Source organism: Cyanistes caeruleus, chromosome 16 (assembly GCF_971803275.1).
Source record: "Cyanistes caeruleus chromosome 16, bCyaCae1.hap1.1, whole genome shotgun sequence".
NCBI lineage: Eukaryota > Metazoa > Chordata > Aves > Passeriformes > Paridae > Cyanistes > Cyanistes caeruleus.
In genome coordinates, this window is record NC_141716.1 from 5,027,068 (window position 1) to 5,050,485 (window position 23,418).

The window sequence follows — 23,418 nt, forward strand, 5'->3', positions numbered from 1 at the left end:
CGTGCTCCCCAACTCCAGTGTGTGCCCAAGCCAAGTTCTACAGTAACTATTAGACAACATCCAGCTTTCTGTAATTTAATGCTCCTTTATCCCAGTTTGTTCTCCTGGAAGAAAACAAAAGCTTGCCGGTTTTATGACGTAAACCCACAGATTCTGGGAGTGTAATTACAGCCCAAATGGCCACTTGAACTAGACAAACTTCCACTGAATAGAGACTGCAAAGTGTTGCAAACCAAAGTGTGTTTTGTTCCCTTAGATGGTGAGAAAGGAAAGTTAATTTTGTTACAGAAAACTCTTTATACACTAAATAAAGGAGTTCCCAGAGAAAGACAAGTTCAGATTTCATTCATACTGATCAAGCTGTTCTGTGAGAAATTTCTTTACTCTGTTGTACCTCTGTCCCCTCCACAATGCCTTGGGAAGTGGTGGACCACCTCTGGACCACTGTTTGCTAATTTGGAGGCTCATTACACACTAGATGTTTAGTACATCACTATTTCTGCATGCAAGGACAGTTATATTCAGTAGAAAGTTTAACTAGTACGCAATTTTTTAAACCTTTTGCAAGATAATTGGCAAGCTTATTGTCTAAGCTATTAGCTACCATCTCACTTCTGGAGACTGGAAAGTCCTTCTGTGTTAGAGAAATCACAAGCATATTAAATTTTACACAAATAATTTGAAGCTACATACAGCTGAACACAGTTACAAAAGGTTTGATAGTCACTGTAATTATTATATATGAAAAATACACTTTGAGCCCCACTCAGAGAGGAAGTGGCTCCAGTAAAGTTTGCTGCAATTCTAATGAAGCTAAATTAGCTTCAGACAAAACACAGCTGAAGAGCAAAGGTTCAGCTTTGGTTTTGGCTATGACCAATATTTAATACAAGGAACAGGAATTTACATTACTTTACATATTGGATAGCAAGTCCCTGACCTCAGCATGAGGTCTGGTAGTTTATGAGTCAAACTTAAATTACTTTCTCAGTTATAATAACCAAGTATCAGTTTTGTTCCTTGCAAACAGACCCAGTAACTTGTATCATAATATTGCTTCAGAAAATAAACCCAAGAGCCAATACCACAGAAGGTTCCAGGTATAATCAAGAATTCATTCCCAACCTGGATACTGTAAAAATAAAGGAAGGAACAGCCAAGGGGCAGAGAAGTTATTTGAGCTCTGTGTATGCACTAGAGAGCTGCTGGGCACCAGCCAGTAGTGGCTGCTCAGATGTGCAAGAAATGCCAGTTTTATGAGGACCATCACAGTGATGCAACGCTTGGAAGAACAGAGAGTAAAAAAAGTAGCATTTTAAATACCGAGCATGCTTTGTTTCATTGGCTTCGGCTGGCAGCAGTAACTCCACTGGCTTCATATTTGCTCAGATAAGACCATCTATAATACAGTCATCCTAAAAAAGGTGCTTATTTCAGGCTACTGAACAGGGAAACAAATAAAGCCTCTAAATGATACATTTGACAGCAAATTGCTCTTAGTCAAGTGCTCATCTTCCACTCAAGTGAATTAGGACGGCAATCACTTCCCAGCTACCTCACTCAATGTGTGGTACTTCATGACAGATTTTCAAACCACTTTTCCTTCTAAAGTAAAATGTATATTTTTAAGGTATTTATAGTAAATAAATTGAAATGGAGTAATTTCAGTCTCGCTACTTATAGATCATAGAATAGATGCCCTGTATATTATTAGTGCAGATATACTGGAATTGTTTTCCTTGTTTGCAAGGCCAATGCAGGTAAAGAATAAATGGCTATACAAATTCAGGATTCCCCACTAAATAACAGAACTAACTTAAAAAGCACTGGTACCAGACCAGCCAGATTTAGGCACATCTTTAAAAAAATAAAGTATGCATTTCATTAATGTAAAAATGTGAGAAGGTTCTTAGAAACATCTGAACTTTATGGTGCACTGGAATGGAAGTGATGTTCCTTCAGTTTCAAGGAATACAATAAAGGCTTAAAACAAAACAAAAGAAAAAGAACCAATACCATAGTATTCTTCATAGGGAAGAACAGTTTTCATAAAACCAGGAAGATAAATAAAGAATAATAAGCAGCCATGACAGCTGACTGGTGAATATTTGTGCTTTAAATGTCCAAAAGAAAATAAAAGTTCAGTAACTCTTCTCGTACCATCCCCCAGATCTGGCATCCGTGTCCACAGACCTTGACAGTTCCCAACACCCTGCAGCCTTCCCAACGAGCTGGAGCCAGTGGCACCTCCACCAGCAGCATCCCGGGATGGGCTCCCAGCACGGCTGCATGCCGCCTGGGACGGAGCTTTGGTTAAGACTGTTGTGTGAGCCGTCTGTAATGAGGTAAAACTTGGTTCTCAGGGAGATACAGAGCCAGTTCCAAAGCTACAAGGACGGTGAATTCGAAACCGATGAGATCCCTTCTGTTGAATCTGAATCTCTCTTCTAGTTTCTACGACAGTGGTAACAAAACCAAACAAAGGAGGGGAGAAGGGATCAGTTAATCCAGGTGATTTCAAAGCATTGTTAGATTAAGTCAGTGATGCACAGCCTGAGCTGCATCTTCAGAATCAAAACCAGCTTATCAGCTCAGCTGTGACACCCACACAACAGTGACTGCTTCTCTGGCAAACATATGCAAGTGCAAAAATAACTTTACTGTAGCATCAGTAAGACACTAGCCTGCACCAGGCAGATAGTTTTAATGAATTAAAAAAATAAAGCAAGGAAGAGCCCTAATGAGACATAAAACTGTCTGAAAGAGCTGGTCTTCCATGCAAGCACATGCCACTGAAAACCTTGCATTTAATCTTTGCCTAAGAGCTAGGGAGGAGGTTCTGACAATAGCTGAAACAAGGCTCATAGCACTTACATCTATTAGGTGTTTAACTTCATGTTTCCTGAGGTCACTGCTGATCTTGGCTGCGAGCAGAACACAAGCACCAGCACACAGTTTGCGGTTCTGTTTGTTGAGTTTGCCTTGGAGGACAAGCTTCTCAAAGTAAACATAAGCCATGGAGACAGTCACCGGCTCCAGACTGCATTCCTCACTCAGGTTTCTCATCTCTCTCTTTAAACTGGAATAGGAGAAAAGACAACCCCCCACCCCGACATGACAGATTTTATTAAATGCTGTAGAAATACTGCAGCACAGCAACTCAGAGGAGCATATGGGCAAGACCCCTATTTGGAAAACCATCACAAGTATTATCCTAGAGCGGAAAAGCCCAGTTGGCAGCAAACTGGTGCTGATGCACGAACTGATTTCACCTGGCTGACAACATCCGCTGTAGTAGAACAATTCCTCATCTGCCCATAAACACCAGAGCTTAGCTGCCTCACTGACACACAGGCTACTGCTGTAGGATTCCTTCTGGGCTCCCAAACTGGTTTGTTTGATTCATATCATAAGAGTGAACCACTGTGACCTACAGAAAACCACATCAGAACCCTGCAGATGTCAGCAGCTGCTGCGTAGAGACCGGTCTAGTACACACCTCGTGTAAGAGCCAGGTGTGAGGTGAAGGCAGCCTTGCTTTCCACACTTCCCACACAGCCAGCCCTTCACCTCAGCATTTAGGCAGGCTTGGAGTGTGGATGGCAGCCCTGAGAGGAACCATCCACGCTGTGCCTGCATGATCCCTGCATGAGCACACTGCTCTGAACTGCTGCAAAGAGGAGCATGCAGGACTCAGAACAGACTGCCCAAGCAAACCTTCCCCTGGAGCTGGGCTACACCTGGCCCTGGTGACTCAGCAGAATTGTGTTTAAGCTGGCTATTTCAACAGGCCCTGACTGCATTAACACCCTGTAACACCAGCAAGATTACAGCTCTCTGAAGGTGGAGCAGTGCATCTTGGTGAGGAGCGACCAGATACATTTACTCAAGGATGAGAAATTGTGTTTGGCCTCCACAAAAATCTTTTCTTTACCAAGTCTTCCCAGATCTAACACTCTTTATCCTACAATCTTGTTAGAGCCTGTGGTCATCAGTGAGTCTGGTAATTGAAAGGCAAAAATAGCCAGAGGGCCCAGAAAGCCAATCCAGTTGGAGTGGGATTGCAATGCAGCCAAGCAATCAGGTTACAAGTGTTTGTTTCAAAGCTAATGCTACTCCACTGTTAATTGGCTCCTAGTGTTAGTACACCACGGTTGGTGAAACAAAACCCTTGAGGTGGAACTTTGAAAACCAACTGTTACCCTTTCTCAGCATCCTAAACATTCCAGTACAGGGCTGTCATCCTACAGTCAGCTCAACTGACAACAGGAGATTAGTGTTTAATCATATATGCTATTAATAGATTTAGTATTTGCTCCATACAAGTGCAGCCTCAGACAGTGTGGACGATGTTCTTGTTATTCAAGGCTTATTTCTTACCTCCGAATTTTGCTCAGTGTCAACTTGATATGAGGAAACTTCTCTCTAAAGGTTTCATTCATATCCTTTTTAAGGTCTGAGGGTTTCACATACTCTATGACTGTAGTCTAAAATGCAAGAGGCAAAATTTATCATTTGTCTTTTAAACAGGACTGACAGCCAAACAACTCTTCCAAGAACACTAATGCAAAAGCAAACTTGAATTTTATTATTCACAATTTAACCTTTCTGAAATGTCCCAAAGCCAAATCCCAGCTACAGACAAAGTCTTTAAAAAAGCAGTAAAGCAAATGGTTACAAGAAGTAAATGATAACATGAAGACATGTGTCAGGTTGGCCCTCGACAAGCTCACTGCACAAACTCAACTGTTTGTATTTTTCCTGATCAATTATTAGGAAAACCACTTTTTTTTTTCCTAGAGGAATTTCTTTTCTTCAAAAACCTCTTTATAGGAGGATCTGTGAGGGAGTCTCTTCTCTGTTCAGACACACTCACCATGTAAGAGGCAAAGATGAGAACACGTTTATGTTTTCCACAGGGCCACTGAGGATCATCCAGAAGATCTGGATCATACTCTGCAGCTTCTCCAGCTTCGCTTCCTGAGGGAATGAGGAAAGCACATTCGATCACCACATAAAGAGCTTTCAATTCCCTGTTTCCTCCTTAAAAAAATTTTCAAATAGCAAATGTTAAGTGTTGGCAGATCTCACAGTACAGGCAAATTGCAGCTACAGGCACATGTTTGCATTTCATAATGCACCAGTCACAAATTAGAATGATTAAATAAACCACACAAACTCTTTCTCCACCACACACACACACCACGCCTCACACATCATTTTAGATTTAGTGCAAATTGAGTTTGCACCTACAAATATACCCAGAAAACAAGACTGAAGTCTTTTGTCTGTAGTCTAACAGACAGCAGAGTTGTCAGGTTTGCTCTTTTACACAAGAGAAGGGATTCTTGGCACAAACTCTAGCTTATGCATTGTTCCTGTGGTAGAAGGCAAGGAGAACCACCTGGGTCCACGTACACCAGGCGTTTCTTGGTAATACAAAACTTTACATTCCCAAGGAAAAGTTTTCTGCCTCTTGAATGGCACAAGCAGAACTAGGCTAGATAGATGGAGAAAGGAAGGAGTTTGTGAAAGCCTCAGTCCTAAAAGCTCATCATTTGCACTGCACTAACGAGCTGCAGCACTTCCATCCCAGTAACACACCAACCACCTGCAGTTGTCTCAACAAATCTCTGCCTTTTCTGCTGTGTGCATGAGTGATGACAGAGCTGGCTCCTGTCCTTACCAATGTCTGTCCCTGCTGGTATCGTTTTTGCTGTCACAGGTTTGTATCTTGATCCAGGAAGACTCCGGGGAGCACTGGCTCGACACGGGGGAGCAGCACCGTAGGCGTCAGCTTTGCGAACAACCAGAGCATTGGTCGGGTACAAGAATTTTGCATAGGACACAACCTGAAAGAAGAGAAAGTGTTAGTGGTTACTGGGGGAAATTTACTGAAAAGCTTATTTACAGACATCTAGGATTTTCCAATCAGAGTCCCCTGGAGTCTGGATTTGGGAGTGAGGACCTTGGAACCGTGAGACAGGAGGAAGGGAAATGTTGGATGAGGCGTGCCTTGTTTCCACAACTTTAAAATGAAGTGATGTTGAAGATTTGGTGGGATGGCAAAGAAAAGGCGAGAATCACGGGTAAAATTCTGGTGTATAAATTTAACTAAAGCAGTATGAATTTCATCCATATTTCTATCAAAACTTCACTCACATGTCGCCTCAGATAGCAAAGTCAACTCAGTTCTCCAGAAACACAGGCAGAAGTGATCACAAGCTTCAGCAGCCTCCTCAAAATGCTTCAGAAGCAGCATTATCACAAGCCACAATTTCAAACTATGGGTCTAAAATTTCCACTGCTCTGAAAGCCACAGCTCTCACAGAATGGATAGCAAAGCACTGCATAAATTGATTTGTCACAGCATGAAATGGTCCCGGGGTGAAAAAAGAAATGTCCTTACCTTGCCATCAGCACCCAGCTCTACTCCTTCCAGTCCAAGCACCATCTCAGTAGAAACTGAAACTCCCCCAGAAGGATGTCGCTGTTTCTGTCCTTCCATTTTCAGATCACTAAATGCAGGTAAGAAAGAGAGCTATCACAAAATGCAAGCCCAGCTTCCCACAGTAAACACCAACCAACACCACCAGGTCAGAGCTCTCCTGTGTGGAAACAAGCCAACCCCTCAATGCCACCTCCACGACAGCATCAGTTTTTACTGCTTTTTTCAAAATGTAGAAATGTTCATTAACCAAAGAACCAGATTTCATTTCAGCTTAACACTAATCTACCAATCTACCTATTGGAAATAAACTGTTTTTAATATGATCTTTCTGCACAAGACCACACCATTCTCAACCCTCTAATGCTCAAACACCTAACAGAAAACATGATTTACATTACTTGTTTTCCAGGATTAGAAACCTGCCTTTCAAGTGCAATTTTGCAACCCCTGTGCACACAAGCTCAAGTTAAGAATGAAGCTGCAGATCTCTGTGTCAGTGATAGCAGCACATGGCTTTGTCACCAATATTCCAATACAAAAAAAGCAGTTTTCAAGTGAAGAACTACCTTGCCAGCTTGCAACCAGAACAGCACAGTGCTCAAAATTGCTCTGAAATAGCTCCAGTGACCTTGCTGCCTTTCTATTATGTGGGAGAATTTTTTCCCATCAACTATTTTTATGGCATGTATTTGCATACAATACAATTCCCACCACTAAGCATCCGTTTCCTTTGTCCATAAGTTACGGACAGGACAGAAGTGACAACACAATTGTTTTGCCAGAACAGAATTAGTGTTTTCTATGGTATATTTGTAGATAACAGACCTTCACAGAATGGACTTAAACTTCACAAGGGACTGAAGAAAGATGCAGGGAAATCCAGTTTGTGGGTTTTGTTTCTCATAAATGATCATACCCACAGTTGTAAACAAAAAACAATAAAACAAACTCTAAAAGCAGTGTGAATCAGTCCAAATTGTTTCTGCTTTTCTTAGGCTGCAAATAGTGACATTCAAGGCTTAAAGCTGAGAAACAGAAGAGCATCTTTACCTTATTTAGGTGTAAATTCACTATAAAACCTTGAGGATCTCCACTGAAGGCAGCAGCACCCTTCCCTGAAACTCCCTGCACTATTTTGCTGACACCATTGTTTGTGGCACTAAAGACAGTTGATTTCTGACCACTTTAGGAGTATAGGAGACCTACAGAGCCAATCACATTAACTGTTCAAAGTTGATTTCAGAGATTTCACAGGGCTGGAGTGCTTTAAAAAATGTGAATAAACACTGGATGAAAAGTCTGCCTTTTCCACTATTTTTCTCTTGGAGTTTGAATGAACACTTTGACACTGGTAGTGTCTGGTTTTACTGCTCTGACAGCAAGCTCTTGTCCTTGAATGGTTAAATAAGTTCACTTGCTTCAGAACAGGAGACCCACAGCAACCACACTCATTTCAGAAGATCTTTTGAAACAACAGAGCAGACATTTCACAAAGCAGTTGAAGAGACTCACCTGATCCGTAACCCCTCCCCGTAAGGTAGGATGGAAAACGCCACGCACAGTGTTCGTTTAGCACAGATTAACACAATCCTGTAAGCAGATGGGGAAAGATCAGGATATGAATTAAGACCCAGAAGTTACAAAGCAGATTTTTATGGGATGTTAACAAAAGGCTCTTCTTATCTTGCTCTGCAAGTCATAGATACTGCTGTGGATTTAATGTTTTCAGAAAGCAGCAGAAGAGCAGAGATTTCACGCCCACCCTGCAGGTCTTTGGGGCTCTCTGTCAAACCCCAGTGTTCAGGACCTGCCATCACCTTGGGAGCTCCTCAGAGGAGATCCTAGTCCTTTAACATATATCTGTATTTATGTATTTTTTACATAAACCCTGTGAAAAGATGTAGATAATATTCTACATTGAGATGAAACCTCACACTTCTATTAATAATAAACATGAATGCAGCCTCCCTTTCTCTTCTGCTCAGCGACCATGAACCAAGAATTTGGCTAAACCAAGTCATCCTCCTTAAATCCTCCTCAACTCTGACCTCTCTGTGTGCCTGAGATAAGGAAAGGGTGAGAAATAAGAAATGTGAGAGAAGAAAAGAGAGAATGATTTAACCTCCTCAGAGTGGGATCACAGAATCAGCAGTGTATTGCTGCAAATGTAGCAGATGTGAGCACTTACCCCTTTTGATAGAAGACTGGATAAAACTAACCAGGCCCCAGGCCTTATTATCCTCTGATTCTCACTGATACTAAATTTCTTACTGTGTGGAACTGGGGGCTGTTTCTTACTGCACACAAGTACAGAGGAAACCTCGATCTCCACGCATTACCTGCTGTTCTTGGTGTCATACTGCCTCATGTTCTTGATGAAGTGCATCTTCTTCAAACTTTTGTGTCTTGGAGACCCAGATATATGCTTGGTTCTGCAACGATAAAAAGAAAAACAAACAAAAAAGCCAAATCTGTTAAGCGTTCTGGGAAAAATTCATGCCAGTTGTATGATCAGATGGCAGCAACAGCATGCAGGACCTCAGATATTGGCGTGGAAGAGGGTGGAGGGAGGAGAGGACTGCATGCAACGAGTTGAGGTTAATGCTGCTTTTGAAAAAAAGTACCTTCGTACACTGGCATATTCCACTATGTCTTCTAAAAAGTCTAGAGAGCAGCGCTGGGAGATAAAACGCCTTCTGCAAAATGTACAACACCACGAAGAGTGAACAGCATTAGTCCATGGCCTCCGAGTTTAGGAACTGCAACAGATCTATGAGCTCTTAGGATGCATGGCAGGTTTTCTGGATTTTTGTTTTGTTGCAAGAGTGCTTAATTAAGAGTTTAAAATTCCTTAAAAGGCCAAGAACTTGTCTCCCCCTCTAGGACCCTTGAAATACATTTTTATACCAACTTCATCAACAAGACCATTCATTATCTGCCACACAGAAGAACACCTACCTATAAGCTAAACAGCTAAAAAAGCTTCCAAATACTCATTTAAAATCTGACAAAAATGTCACAAAAAGATCCCCGCATCAAGGCAGGGGAATAAATCATTTTATATCAATTTAAGTTCAGATACTGTATGATGACCAAAGATCTGTGTGCATTCTCCATTCAGAACAGCTGTCTCCAGCTGCAGGAGTCAGCAGACTGAGAGTCTGTGACTGCAGCTCAATAAAACTGACAGATCTCTCTGAGAAACAATAGAGAGGGTTATTAGAGGAAGCAAAAAGTATTTGGCGCCCATGTGAAGTCCCAGAATGGAAGATGCAAGAATAATAGTAGGGCTCATGTGAGTTAGTGTAACAGTAATAGGATATTACGTTCAAGCAAAAGAAAACAGACTTTGCCAAAATAAGATACATTTCTATTGTCCAAGTCAAGTCTTTCTTTGATGGTAGAGATTGACAAATGAATTGTGCAACTCTGACTGCAATTTCCATAGGAACAATGCACTCCATCAGCAAAATGCTGACACTACAACTATCAGAGTCCACATCTTCTGCCTTTGTTTAAGCATGCATTGTGCTACACTTTTAGCACAAGCCATGTGTGTTCAAGTCCAAGGTTTTCTTCCCAAGTGACACAGGAACTCAACTAGTGGGCAGTGCTGCCATGGAAGTTAATGTAGAAGCAGCACATGGACAAAAGCTGCAGGACTCTGGTTTGACAAGATCAGCTTCTAGCAAAAAAAAATAAAAATCAAACCTCAAGCTGCAGCACAGCAGACTCTCAGCTGCATTGTTCAGGCACTCTTAAAATGAAGTAAAGCTCAGAACTCAAACAGGTAGGAGGACGAAAAATTAGTGCCCCTTTCTGCAGACACAAGGGAGGCAAACCCTCCCACAGGACTAACACCTTCAGTATTGCTAGAGACTGCCTCCTACAAATCCACAAGGTGCAACTGGAGAACATTCCTGGCACAGCTTCAACACCCTCCACCAGCACTTCAGTTTTAAAATCATTACTGGTCTGCTGCTTTTCAGCAAGAATGGCATAGGTACGTTTAACACTTTATCATTTTCATGGTTCTCCAGTCTAATCTGACATCTAAAATTCAATAAAAAACCCTTCATGAAATGAGGAAGTCACTGCAAATCTCTTAGCTCTAATGCAGTTGGTAACATCCACAGTCTTCCTCCCCTCCCGGGGAGACCTGGCTGGATGGAGACAGAAAGACGCCGTGTATGGCAAGCACAGGAAAAACACAGCTAATGCCAGTGGGCACTGGTACAACAAAAGCACATGGTTCTGTAAAAGGATGCTTGATGTGAGTAACAGGATGGATTGGGAGAGCCATGGCTAGATCCTCACCCCTAACTCCACAGTGGAGACTCATCCAGGGCGTTACACCTTCTGAATTCCCCCTTGTTTTCTCAGGAACAGGGACAAGAGTGACAAACACCTGAACTGAAAGCAGATCTGGAAGTAAAGCCCTGCTCAGTGAAGGGAAGATCCCACCCCTTGACTCAGAACCACAATGACTCATCCCCACTCTGCCAACAGGAAACTTCATTTTTAGCTACACTTGTAAATAATTTCTGCCCTCAGCGAAGCTGTCACCTTGGAGGAATCCCTGATGCTGAGCCAGACACTCTCCCTCCAATCTCAAAACGGGGTGTATGTGAAGAATTCTCACTAATCCAGAGCACCTGAAGCAGTCTGTAGGCCCAAACCAACACTTTAGAGCAAGCCAGCACCCTCAACGTGTTCTGAGAGAGTCACTAATGCAGTACTTGGAGAACACAGCGAACTTTGACACTTTTTAGTAGTCTGCACTTATATAAATGCACACACACATGTATTTGCTTTAGTTTGAGTGCTCTTCTCATGCAGCAACTCACACTTGCACAACAGGCTGCACAGGGTCATTCCAGTGACTGCTAACTTTGATGACAAAAAAATGTCAAGTCACATATCCTGTGCTAAGCAGCTTCACCTAGGATAACACTTCTTGCTATGGTCCATGGAATTTGAAGGATTTTAAGTGGTTTATACAGTGTGTTTGTTGCTGAAAGCAACCCAAATGCTAATACCAACATCTCTACATATGCTGAGTTACATTACGCATCCTTACCCATGTGTGACGTGGCAAATAGAAACTGAAATACCCAATATTAAAATGCTCATGGGCTCCATGGAGCAGGCTGTAATTCCAACAGAAAGTTCAAACATGCCTGTCTGCCAGCACCAGCCATTGCTCTGACAAGTTATAGAGGGTTTGGGTGCTTGTACGTCCCTGACCAGGAGCTCATTTTTGGGCACTTCCCAGACTTATTTCAGGTACCAATAAAGGCCAAAGCAGGACACTCCCAGACCATTAAAAACAGCAACTGTGTTTACAGAGCCAGCACCTCAAGGGGAGCCATCAAGAGCGAAAACACACAGAGCACATGCCCTGAGATAAGGGGCTATCAAGTAGAGGAATTTTGGATTACGCCGTGGCTCGTTATCTCCATGTGCACACACAGGCTGACACAATCCAACACCGCTGCCAAATCTCCAAACCAGCTAAACACACACTTACAAAAAACCCACACAAACCCCTTGTGTCCAGGAAAAAACCCAAATTATCTTCAGAGCTACATTTTGACTCCTGCCCTGGGAAGCACTAGCCAGCCCACACATTTATTCTTTTGATGGATCTCCCATTGAGGAAATCCAGTGTTTTGAGTGCTTCCAGCTTCAGAGTTGTCATCTTCTGGTCCTGCCAGGGTCCCACTGGATCTCTCAGCAGAGACTGCACACTGGATAAGCAGCAGTGGGATCCCCAGCCCTGAGGTTGACACAGCTCTTCTACAGTGTTCCCAGCAGGACAGGACACAGCTAAGAGCAATCTATGTATAGCAGTGGTAATCCCTGCATGGCCTGTCTTATGAATGGAAAGGAGAAAGCTTGTTAAGTCACTGCTGCGGATTAGAGAACACTGACCTTTCTGACGGACTGCCAAGAGTTTTCTCCCTCTTCCCACCTGCACTGGGCTACCTGCAGACACCCAGGAGGACACAGGTAAAGCTTTGGGATGTTCCTGCAGTTGGAAGTGTGCGAGTTGACCGTTCTTCAGCAGGTACTGAATGCACAGGATGCTGTCAGATGTTACTTCAGGAACAGACAGAACAGAAACCTCTTTCACTCCTGCTCCTGGGCCACTCACAGTCCTCTAAGGCACTCCTTTGGGCACCCATGACTCCAGTCTGCACTCACAGATGCTGCAACAAACAGCCCCCACAAATCTCATTTTAACCCCTTCAAGCTGGGCCTTACCCCAATACTGGGCCTGACACTGGCTGATGGTTTTCCTTAAGCCTGTGTGCACTTTGAAGCTTCTCTCCATTTTGCCCTTCTAGTTCCTGCATCTCTGCCACAGCAGGTGAACAGACAAGCTGGCCTCCTGAAGGGTAAAATTGGAAGTTTCTAAAATCTCACAGTGCTTCTCCCCCATCCTGATTAATCCCCCTCTCTCTCAGGCACAGGGCTGCACTCTGAGCCCACCACACAGCCAGAGCTCAACCAACATTCAAATGCTTCCACCAACACAGCACCCCGAGTTCATCTCATGCTGTGATCTCTTGTTCTCATCACCTCCAGGATCACCAAACCCTGCAACAGGAGCGTTCAAAGCCGCTGCCGAAGCTGGACATGGCCCAAGGCCTCCTCCAAGGGCCCAGCAGTGTGGATCTGTTTCCAGTGGAGCTGCATCCGTGGCCCTTCCCATGCACACACAGGCACACACCCCGGGCACTGGGCTAAAATTAGCAGCAGGGCCGATATCCTCTGCTGCTCTTTAGCCATCCGTACTGCTAACAGATGAGTGGAATGGGGGAGGTCAAGGATTTTTAATTACTGTGTAAAATTAGGGCCTAATAGAATTTGGTTTCCTGTTTCTCACTTGAGTTTTATTTTAATATGATGTCCCTTTGTAATGTCCTTCACAGGTCTCAGTATGATCCCATCTGTCAAGAGGCTGAGTTATTAATATAACAAGGACAAAAAAATCATTTATTGGTTTTTGGAAGCACTAGCTTAGAAACAACTGTCAAAGGTAATTTGCACAAGAAATCCAGATCCTAAATCCTGTTTACAACAGGAAGATATACCTGTCAGCTTTGTTTATCCAAGACCTATTTTAAAGATTAAGCTGTATTGTTTTTATTCCTTATGGGCAAGACAACAAACAGATATGAACTGTTCTTGAGCTTCACTAGGTAAAATACAGGCAATAGGAGATTAAGAAAGCTACTCCTCGTATTTAAGCCTGCTTTTTAGCAGCTGCCATTTCTTCTGCAGCCCAGGAGACATTCACTGATTTCAGAGCATCCTGAGTGGGAGCATCCCTGTTCCGCTATCAGTGCCCTGTGCCTCACCACCCTCGGCGCTCACACTAATGAGTTTCCTGCTCAAAAGCAGATTGAGTACAGCTCACTGATAGCAACAAGTTCTCAGTAATTAAAGCCAAAAGAAGCCCAAGACTGCATTTACACTGAATCACATCAAAACCATGTCTTTGGTAAAACAAAAGACTTCACAAAGGATCTGTACCATGAAGCGCCCAGCACCAAGCAGGCCATTTTCATGGGTGGATGATTTCAGCTCAGATGTTCCTTGAGAGGCAGTGGCAGAGAAGAAAGACACTTTGCATCACCAACAGTAAGTGTACAGCTCAGTGCTGCTTCTTCACAGTCAGCTACTCGCTGTTTTATGGCACCACAAATGTGCATTTGGATTGCAGGCCACCATCCCAGGAGCTCTTTTCTGACATTTAAGTACCAGCATGCCAGAAAATAAATACAAGTCTCACAGCAGGGCTAGTTTAACTTATTCATCCAGTAATCCTCATTTTAAGGGGTAAACTGCAATCAGCCACATGAGTATGAGAAGTACTTTTAGGCTACAGAACAGGTCCCTCTGTGAGAGCCCAGGATGAAGGAGGAGGCCTAATTCTTTCACCTTTGTGTTCCTACTCAAGGTTTGTTTGTAAAACTCAAAGGGCACCAGGGGCTTTCCAGCCAGGAGAAAATCCTGCACTCTCCAACACCAGCAAAGCCACATGCAAAGGAAGAATGTGTCACACAGCCTGTGGAACAGATGAGAATGAACAGAAATGAAGTATAATTTGAATGAAGGTGGAGGCCGAGTAAGTGGGAAGCTCACTAAGCCTGGAGAGTTTTAAATACTAACAAGGAAAGAAATTAGATAATCTTCACAGCAGCTGCTACTTCATTGCTGATTCACAACCACATATGATTAAAACCTAATAGAGAATGAGCTTTATATTCATTGAGTTTCATAAATCACATTCTTTTGGTGCTCAGAGTGTTTAGACAATGCAAAGAGAAAATAATGCCTTCCAGTAAGTATTGTGAAAGCCCAGCTGTTGCAACAGAACCACCAAACCAGATGTAGGGTTTGCTGTGCCCGTGGCCCTCTCCTGAAGCTCACTCCTAAAATCCCTGCTGCTTCTCACAAAGCAGACTAGATGTGCTGGCCAGAACACTACCAGCATTTCTCCAAATTTCTCCCAGTTTCTGGAGGTGTTCACAGCTCACCAACCTGGCTGCCCCCTGTGCTCTGTGCTCTGCTTACTCAGCACTGAGCTGCTGACCAAAACAGGCACGTGAAATGCAAAGTGTGTCCTTGATGACACCGTGGGCATTACGCTAGAAATATTCATGCACTTCACTGAGAGATGATGCTGTCATTCCATCATGTGCCTTGCTAAATAAAAGCCTTCAGCACAATAAACTGCCAAGCTGAAAAATATAGGAAGAAGGAAAAAAAAAATTTAAAAAAATGAAAGAGAATCTCCTAACTGGGAAGGAGAAAATTGAAACTGGAGGAAACCAAATCAAAGCAAGTTTAGAGAGGTCCCACAGTGTTTTTATGGGCACCTGGTTTTTCCCATTGCATCAGCCATCCCCTTCAATGCACAGCCAAGAGGGTGTAGCTTTACTAGGGCAAAATTTTATGCTTAAACTGCAACAACCACAACAGGGCAAGTGCAAATCTGTCCTTGCTGTTGAGCAAGCAGCCCTGACCAGCAGCAGTTCAGCCCATGCTGTGGGGATTCCAAAATGAACCAGCTACCCAACTGTGAGGCAGCTTGAGTGCCACCACCTGAGCAAGAGCTGGCACAAGAGGAGCATTCCCTGGAGAAGAGCTCCTGGGATCACAGCCTCAGCAGCAGGGGCAGCTGACAGCAAGCTTTAAGGGCTTGCTATGTCTTGTGAAACAGAGGGCCAGCTGAAGGATCTTCCTTCTCAGAGAATAGGTAAATTCCTATTACAGTAGGCTACAGTAATTCCAGGTGAATTCCAATCACAGCAGGTTAAATACTCAACAGCTGTAAACCAAAGGCCAGGAGTTTGGAGCCCTGTCTGAAGAACTGGGCTGACTGAGTGGCTTTAGCTGAGCACCCTCCATCTGCAGTCACCTCCTCTATCAACAATACTTTGTGCTCATTAAAGAGCCCAAATTTCATTGTGCATTTTTAAAACTCCAACTACAGAGCCAGACACCTTCAGAACAACCTTCAAAAGAAGGCTCGAAAATATCTTCAAGCTTGCTCAGCCTGACAGCATCACAGCTTTAACTGGCTGACAGATGTAAAACAGAACACAGTATTTAATATACTATATACTTAATATACTATATATAACTAAATAATTACATTTAATATACTATACTGTAACACTCCTACAGGACTTGCTCACTGGAGGTCTAAATGGGATTCCCAAAATTAAGTTATTCTGGTTTTTATATTTAATTCAGTAGCGTTTTCATTCTTGGCTGATGAGTCCTTGACTTGAAGCAAGACAACATCATTCTGACTACCCTCATCACTTCCAGCAGAGAAGAGCTTTGAGCTGGAATCCCCAAAACCTGTGGCATCCCAAAACCCTCTGCCAGGCCTCCTGTATCACTCTGAAAAGCTGCAGAATCCATCCACAGGTAAAATCAGCTGCAAGTACAGTTAATTGTGCACAGACTACTTCTGCCTGGAAAGCACAGGTACTTTAAAGCCTCCAGACTATCTAAATTGAAGAGGTCAAATAACCTTGGTGTTGGAAGTGTCTTGGACTGCCTGACCCAGACCCGTTCACAGGAGTGCACAGGATACAAGGACTTGGATGTTCTGATCTCCAAGTTTCCTGCTAGCCATACAGCTTACTTCTGTAATATACCTGGCTGGGAATGTCTACAGGCAGCTGTAAAAAAATTAATATTGGACACGTGTAATTCACCTGCAGTCAAGAATATGAGAGAAATCTGGTGAAGCAGCCTGGGGAAGAGACTGCGGCCCTAATGTTTCAGCTGACTTTTAAATGAAGTTCAGGTTTAGAATATGCTCATTTTCAGCCTCGAGCAGCACATCCCAGTCTACTGTTCACCTCTGAAAGGTCAAAGCTTGCCATCTTTGACAGAGCTTGCTGCTTCCTGAAAAGCACCATGTGCCCAGCTTATTCCAAATTAGGTTCAAAATTTAAAGTAAGACTTTTATTTCATCCATCTCAACAATAACTGTTTATTAGCAGGGGAGTTTTTACAAAAATATTTATAGTTCTTGAAGTGACCACAGCAGCTAAGCTGACAGTAGGACAAAACAACACATTAACTACCATAAGTATAAAATCCTGACGAAGCATTTCTGCTCTTCCACCCACAGAACTAATCTGATCACACCTATGTCAGCAATTTGGCATCCAGTTAACACTCAAAAACAGAGTAGGTCCAAAGTGTTGCTGTTATCAACTACTGTTTAAACTCCCACTTTCAAAATGACCTAAATTTGCTGATAAATCAGAAATGACTGAGCTATCACGAACACTCAGTTCAGCTCCCTGACCACTGAACTCCAAGGACATTAAAGCATCAGTCACAAATAATTTAGTCTCTGTGTTTATTCTTAGGCGCAGCAAAATGCAGCAAATTATGGCAAAACCAGCTGCTTTTACATTACACTGTAACAAAACCTCAGAAGCACAACAAGCATTGACATTCAGGGCTGTTGTTTCCATTTTTAATGCTTTCATAACCTGGCTATTTCCAGGGCTCTCTGTTATCTGTGTTTTCCCAAAAAGCTCTGTCAGTTTCAGACCCAGCTGCAGAAATTCATTAAAAATCTGTGAATGCCAATTTGTTCCCTGTTTGCTGCCTCCCTCCACTGCTTTCTCTGAGGCTCGTTCTTTAAAAGAACAAAAGAACAGAGCAAGATGGAAAAGGAGAAGGGAAGAGGGACAGCAAGCACATCAGGCAAGCTGGTATAACACAGCATTGTAATTTAAGATCCTGTAAACAGAAGACTCCTTAGGAAAATGAAAGTGGAAGGTTAAAGTCATTAAGTTTACAATGCTCAGCCAGTAGCACAATGAAACTGAGCAACCAGATTTGAATGGTGCCTCCTCTGCTAAGTTTCCATCCTAAAGGATCTGACAACTAAGGAGAACTTAGGGAACTCCAGGTTACATCAGGTGAGCAGATCTCTTGTTCCCTGGGCTGCAGTGCAGATCCTGCCTGTTACCAATAACTAACCCCCAGCTCGAGCAGAGGCGCCGTCACGCCCTGCCCTGAGCCACGCTGGCCGGTCTCATCAGCTTCTTGCAACCTCTCAATCAAGTCAAACAAGATCAAGTTTTGTAATAAAACTCTGCCCAATGATACTGTCAGTAGGTAGAGATAGAGATATGATAGTAGATAGAGACCTCCATGACTGGGGCAAGTCCCAGCACGATGAAATCCCCAGACATGGCACAAGACTGGTCAGTGAGCACAGACAGAGGGAGCCTGGAGACCCTGCAGCCAGTGATCCTCATGCATTTGAGGAAAATTCAAAGCAGCTTTTGTCAGATACTCAAAAAGGACTCTGAAGAGAACAGCTGCTAAAGTGGGCTCCAAGGATGAAAAGCCCAGAATGGCAGTGCTGATTCTGCTTCCCCCTTCTCTCCGCCAACCTCACTCACCTGTACCTCTGCATGATGCAGTTAATTATCTAGAATAGCAACACTGCTGGATGGCAAAACAATTCTCAGATTCCCATCTCCCAATAAGATCCATTTTGTAATTGCTGATTTTGGAATCTCAGATTGCAAATAGTTCACCCAACACAGAAGGGGAAGGAGTAAAAGCACCACTGTCCTGCAGGACATTCCTCCAGTGATTCCATGAATCATTCCTCGTGTATTTACAACAAGAAGAGATGCCTCTGGCTCAGGGGGGATGGAGAGATACTCTGCCACAGACCAAAGCATGAAACTGTCCAGTGAAAAATAAAGTGACAAATCCCTCACCCTGGAAGTTGACAGTGAAACTGTCGTTACAGAGGGATGGTCCATTTCACCCATGGCCAGTGTGACTGGGATGTGGTACATTGGATCTAACACATCTCCACAGGCAGCACAAAACTGCCCTTTTGTCAGAATATGTGTGTGTCCATGTAAAGATGTGGATCTTCTGTCTGATGGTTTCAGCGGATGCTTTTTCTTTCAAGATGAAAACCAAATGAACTCGCACTCCAAATCACCCTCAAAAGTAGCATGCAAACTGATCAATACAATATACCCTTCCAGCCAAATCTTCCAAGCAAAAAAATCATGGTTTATTTTGTCATTACTCAGACAGAAGCCTTTTGATTCCCTTGACTGCCTCTTGCATTTCGCTCTACCTTTTATTTCTGATTCATCATTCTTTTCAGCCAGATTGATTTGAATTACTGTGGTGGAACAACTCAAACCTGATGCCAAGGAAAGAGGCAGGAAGGACATAAAATGAGAGGATCCTAGGAATATTTTCTTAGTGTCCTGTTGACTTGGCATGGGAAAGGGCAAGGATCATCTCTCCAGAACTCCGTACACACAGGCACAATGAAAGCCATATCCACAAAGGGAACCGTGCTTTGAAACTCTTAATGCAAAACTTGCCCTCAAGAGCTTCGCCTACAATATTAAAGCAATGAAATTAAATCACACAGCACCTCCTGTGCTGGCTTTTGTGGACCAGGAGTGCTGGGTAGGAACTGTTCCACAGCAGCACCCTCACTCCAGGCTTTCCTGCTCAACAAGCGGCACACAACTGCACAATGCAGGGCACCCAGCTGGGAGCCACAGCTCCATTTTTCCAACAAACAAGGAGGGAAAGGTCTCGTCCATGACAAGAAAAGCAATGAGTGGTAAATAAGGGTTCAAAAGGAACACACCTCAGGAGGGACAACATATGAGGACCCCCCCCACATTACTGACAAACAGCTACTTCTCTTCAAATTCACCTGAACCCCCAAGCTGGGGGTTCTCCACTGTGAGATGCACACTGAAAGGGGATACCCATCAACTGCATTAGCAAACTGCCCAGCTTTCAAGCACTGACAACATCTCTATTTCAGCTCACTAACAAAGCTCTCGAAGCTGCTATAAAGACCACAGAGACTTAAAGCCTTTGATACAGCTGCCTATCTGCAGGCTCAGAGGGCCAGCTCACTTTACAGAACTGTTTATGCAAGAAACGGCCTGAAAAGAGTTCTTTCAGAGCTCAAATCCCCAAGATCTGAGCAAGAGCCTTCCTTCCAGTCGATTAGAAAACCAGCACTTTCAGAAGTCCCTTGGAAATGCAATGGTAATCCTGCTCTGAAGGCCAGAGCATCCTCCCCCGAGGCTGACTCCAAGTTCCCTGTGCACAAGCATTCATTAATACAAGTTGAAGCGACAAGCAGCACAGAGCAGGAGAAGGCACGACACCAGCAGTGCGGCCGGAGTGCACGGAGGAAGCGTCCTGCCTAGCAGTGACCCTGTCAGCTTCATCTGGAAACAGAGAAATGCAGAAACCGGGCTGGGGAAAAGCAGAAGGCAGGGTTCAGGGTACCGCAGACCTGCAAAGAGAGCCTCAGCGGGAGATCCCCTCCGCAGATTCCCCTCATCCGCCGCCGCGCCGGCCGGGGCATCCTCCGCGTCCCCGGGCCCGAGCGGCGCTGCCGAGGCGGTGCGGGCCGGGCAGCGCTCTCCGGCCGGGCCCCGGGGCAGGTGCTCCCTCCCGGGGCCACCGCGGGGCCGCCGCCGCCTCCCACGGCCGCTGTCCCCGGGGGCGCCCGTTTCCCATGCCCCGCTCCCCCCACCCGGAGCCGCCGGCCGGCCCAGGGCCCTGGGAAAGTCCGGCTCTTCCCAGGCCCGCGGGGGTCCCGGCGCTTCCCACGGCCCGCGGGGTCAGCGCGGCGGGGGCGGGGGCTGTGGGCTGGCCCGCCGAGCCCCGTCCCCTCACTCACCTCTGCCGCTGCGCCTCCAGCGCGAAGCCGCCGCCCGCCGCGCTCTGCGTGGGGCTCAGCAGCCCCGGGGCGCCCGGCTTGGGGGCCGCCAGCATCCCCGGCAGGGCGGGCGGCGCCGGGGGCGGCGGGCACAGCGGGCCGCCCAGCAGCAGCTGCGGCAGGAAGATGCTCCCGCGGGCGGGGTCCGCATCCCCCTTGGCTCCGGCGGCTGCGAGCGCGGGCACGCCGGGCAGCAGCAGGGCGGGCGGCGGCTGGCATACGGGCGGCGGGGGCAGCAGGCGCGGGGGGGCTCCGGCCGGCTCCGCCGCCGCCTCTTCCCCGTCGCCCGGGCCGGCGGGCAGCGGCGGCTTCTCGGCGGGCGGGCAGGGCGGCCGCCCGTCCAGGGAGATGTTGTTGAGGAAGAAGAGGGCGGCCTGCCGCCGCCGGGAGTCGCCCCGCTTGCGCGGCGGCGGCTGCTCGCGGGGCGGGCGGGGAGGCGGGGAGCCGCACGCCGTGGCCGCGGCCATTCTCCGAATGAGCCGCGGCCGCCCGGGCGGGGCGGCTGGAGCGCAGCGCGGCCGGCGGCTCGCGCGCCCATTGGCTGCGTCGCGCCCGAATGCAAATGAGCCCGGCGGTGTCTCCCCGCCCATTGGCTGCCAGCGCGAGGCCCCGCCCCCGGGCCGCGGGGCCGTGCCGGGTGCTGGCGCCGCCGGCGGGGGCAGCGGCGGGAGCCCCGCGGGGAGCGGGCGGCCCCGGCACCCCCGGCACCCCCGGCACCTCCGGCACCCCCGGCACCTCCGGGGCGACTTCCCTGCCGCAGCCACCAGCCCACCGTGTCCCCGCACGACCACTCACCTCGTCCCTTTGTGTTACTCTAAAAAAACTTCTCCTCCCCTCGTCTCCCCACCCAAACCATCAGTAACACTGGTGGCCGCTAGTTCCCAAGAGGTCCTGACCTTCCCGGAGGCAGGAGGACACATCTGCTAAACGCATAGCAGGCGTTTGAGCAGGTCAAAGCGCTCTCTAAAAGCGGATGAAGGTGGCTGATGCTCCATCCCAGCGGCCCCGGAGCCGAGCCCCGGCCGGCAGGGCTGAGGTGGAGCCCAGGCTCAGACCCCCGTGCCCAGCCCGAGCCCCAGCAGCAGCCCCCAATCCCGTGCCGAGGGATGGATGCCCACTCTTCCAGCTCCTGAAGCAAAGCCAAGGCAGCGCTGATCCTGGGCCCTATATGGGCAAGGCAGACCCGGGGCTGGGAGGACATAAACTTAGTATTTATCTCCACAAAGTGACTCAAGGCATTTCTGCGCAATACGTTGCTTCCCGGCCGGCTGTGTTTATACTGCACGGGATAAACATTCCCCGCAGGCACTTGAACCCACGGCTGTCACATCTCGGGATGATGCTCTGACCGCCTGCCAAGGCAGAAAGCTCTGCCCTTTCCTTTGCTCGGAGGATGCTGATGTGCACTGACAATGTCCATGCCGTTGGGCCTGGAAGGGGAGGTTTGGGAGCTGTGCTGGGTGTGATGAAGCCTTTGGAGCTGAGAACAGCAGTGTGTGGGTGCTGGTGGCCTCTGTGTTCCTCTGAAACCGAGATGAAGCCTTCCCATGCTTCCCACCTCTCATGCCCTGAAGCAGCTTGTGCTCCCAAGCAGGATTTTGCCCACACAGTACATATTTTAAAGTACACACCAAATTTGCCATTCGAGATGTTTGCCATTGAAAGTTGCAATTACTGTATTTGCAGCATGGGACCCTTAAAGTGGTGAATGCTTTTGCCAAATAGGCTTAAAGAAGCCACGTGGCAACACTTAATAATGCTTGCAGTCTACACCAGCAATCAAACCAATGTCTGATGATACGGCCTGAAATATGGGCACCGAGTAAAAGACAGGTTTTGAAACTGTCCTATAAAACACATGCAGGTTCTATGTCTTTTCATATGGCTGTTGCACAAGATCCCTTTTTGTATGCTGTTGCAAGTGAGCCATCAACACGTCGTATAGTATTAGTAACATATAATAATAATAATAATAATAATAATAATAATAATGAGATGTGAGACAATGTTTTCTTGTAGGCTTCCATTAAAAATCCTACAGTGCAATACAAATTCTGCCCTTAAAATCCCAAGAACATGCTCAGCATCTTATGCTATTCAATATAGGTCAGATTTTTAGCCTAAATTATTTGGCAGAACCATTTCATATCACAGCTGTGGAAAAAATAGTTTGGGATAAAAAGGAATTAAAATCCTTCCTGCTGGCAAGCTCATCAAATAAGCCAGGGGATGAATAGGCATGGAAACCTATCTAGGCTTGCTGCAAACAATTCTCTAGAACCCAAGACTGGATTTTGAAAAATAAATGTGTGGCTTTTTTCTCATTCTTTCTCTGTAAAAATAGCTGTGGGATGTAAATCGTCCCACTGAGTCAGCGCAGAAAGGAGCAGCCTCCATGGCTTAGTGGGTTGCTAACTTCAAAGCTGAATTTAGCGGTTGGAATGTTGCTGCTGTTAATGTTGGGGAGCTTTTATCTGCGTCTGACAACTCACAGTGTTTGAGTACAGTGAGCACAGTGCTGTGTTTCAGAGAATGTGATGCTGAAACAGATGAGTGGCACATCAGCATCACCCCCACAAAAGGCAGTGATTGGGTACAACCCTGAACAACCTTTTCTCCCTGTCTTCTGCAGTGAGGGAATCCCTGGAGCGGGGAGTGAAGGAAGCCCAAGCTCATGTAT

General features: G+C 45.9%; 1 protein-coding gene and 1 long non-coding RNA gene across 2 annotated transcripts; one reads left to right on the forward strand and one right to left on the reverse strand.

The window, feature by feature from the left end:
- Positions 1 to 6: 6 nt before the first annotated feature.
- On the reverse strand, positions 7 to 21,205 carry CABLES2 (Cdk5 and Abl enzyme substrate 2). The gene is made up of 10 exons (XM_086852762.1): positions 20,700 to 21,205; positions 9,076 to 9,147; positions 8,791 to 8,883; positions 7,964 to 8,041; positions 6,410 to 6,518; positions 5,687 to 5,852; positions 4,877 to 4,980; positions 4,381 to 4,487; positions 2,875 to 3,079; positions 7 to 2,454 (listed from the first exon to the last, which is right to left on the reverse strand). Exons 1-10 carry the CDS (start codon positions 21,203 to 21,205, stop codon positions 2,314 to 2,316), a joined length of 1,581 nt encoding a protein of 526 aa, XP_086708888.1. The 3' UTR covers positions 7 to 2,313.
- On the forward strand, positions 11,585 to 13,342 carry LOC111938068 (uncharacterized). Its single transcript, XR_002868867.2, has 2 exons — positions 11,585 to 12,463; positions 12,922 to 13,342. It is a non-coding gene; the product is annotated as an uncharacterized LOC111938068 (long non-coding RNA).
- Positions 21,206 to 23,418: the final 2,213 nt, after the last annotated feature.

Bases quoted from the DNA above. Each gene is read 5' to 3' on its own strand.
- CABLES2 (XM_086852762.1), bottom strand. From the start codon at position 21,205: ATGGCCGCGGCCACGGCGTGCGGCTCCCCGCCTCCCCGCCCGCCCCGC. The intron at 4,981-5,686 runs GTAAGGACAGGA...TCATTCCCTCAG, and splicing joins ACCAGCAGGGACAGACATTG to GAAGCGAAGCTGGAGAAGCT. The intron at 2,455-2,874 runs GTAAGTGCTATG...CCACTGTCGTAG, and splicing joins AAGTTAAACACCTAATAGAT to AAACTAGAAGAGAGATTCAG.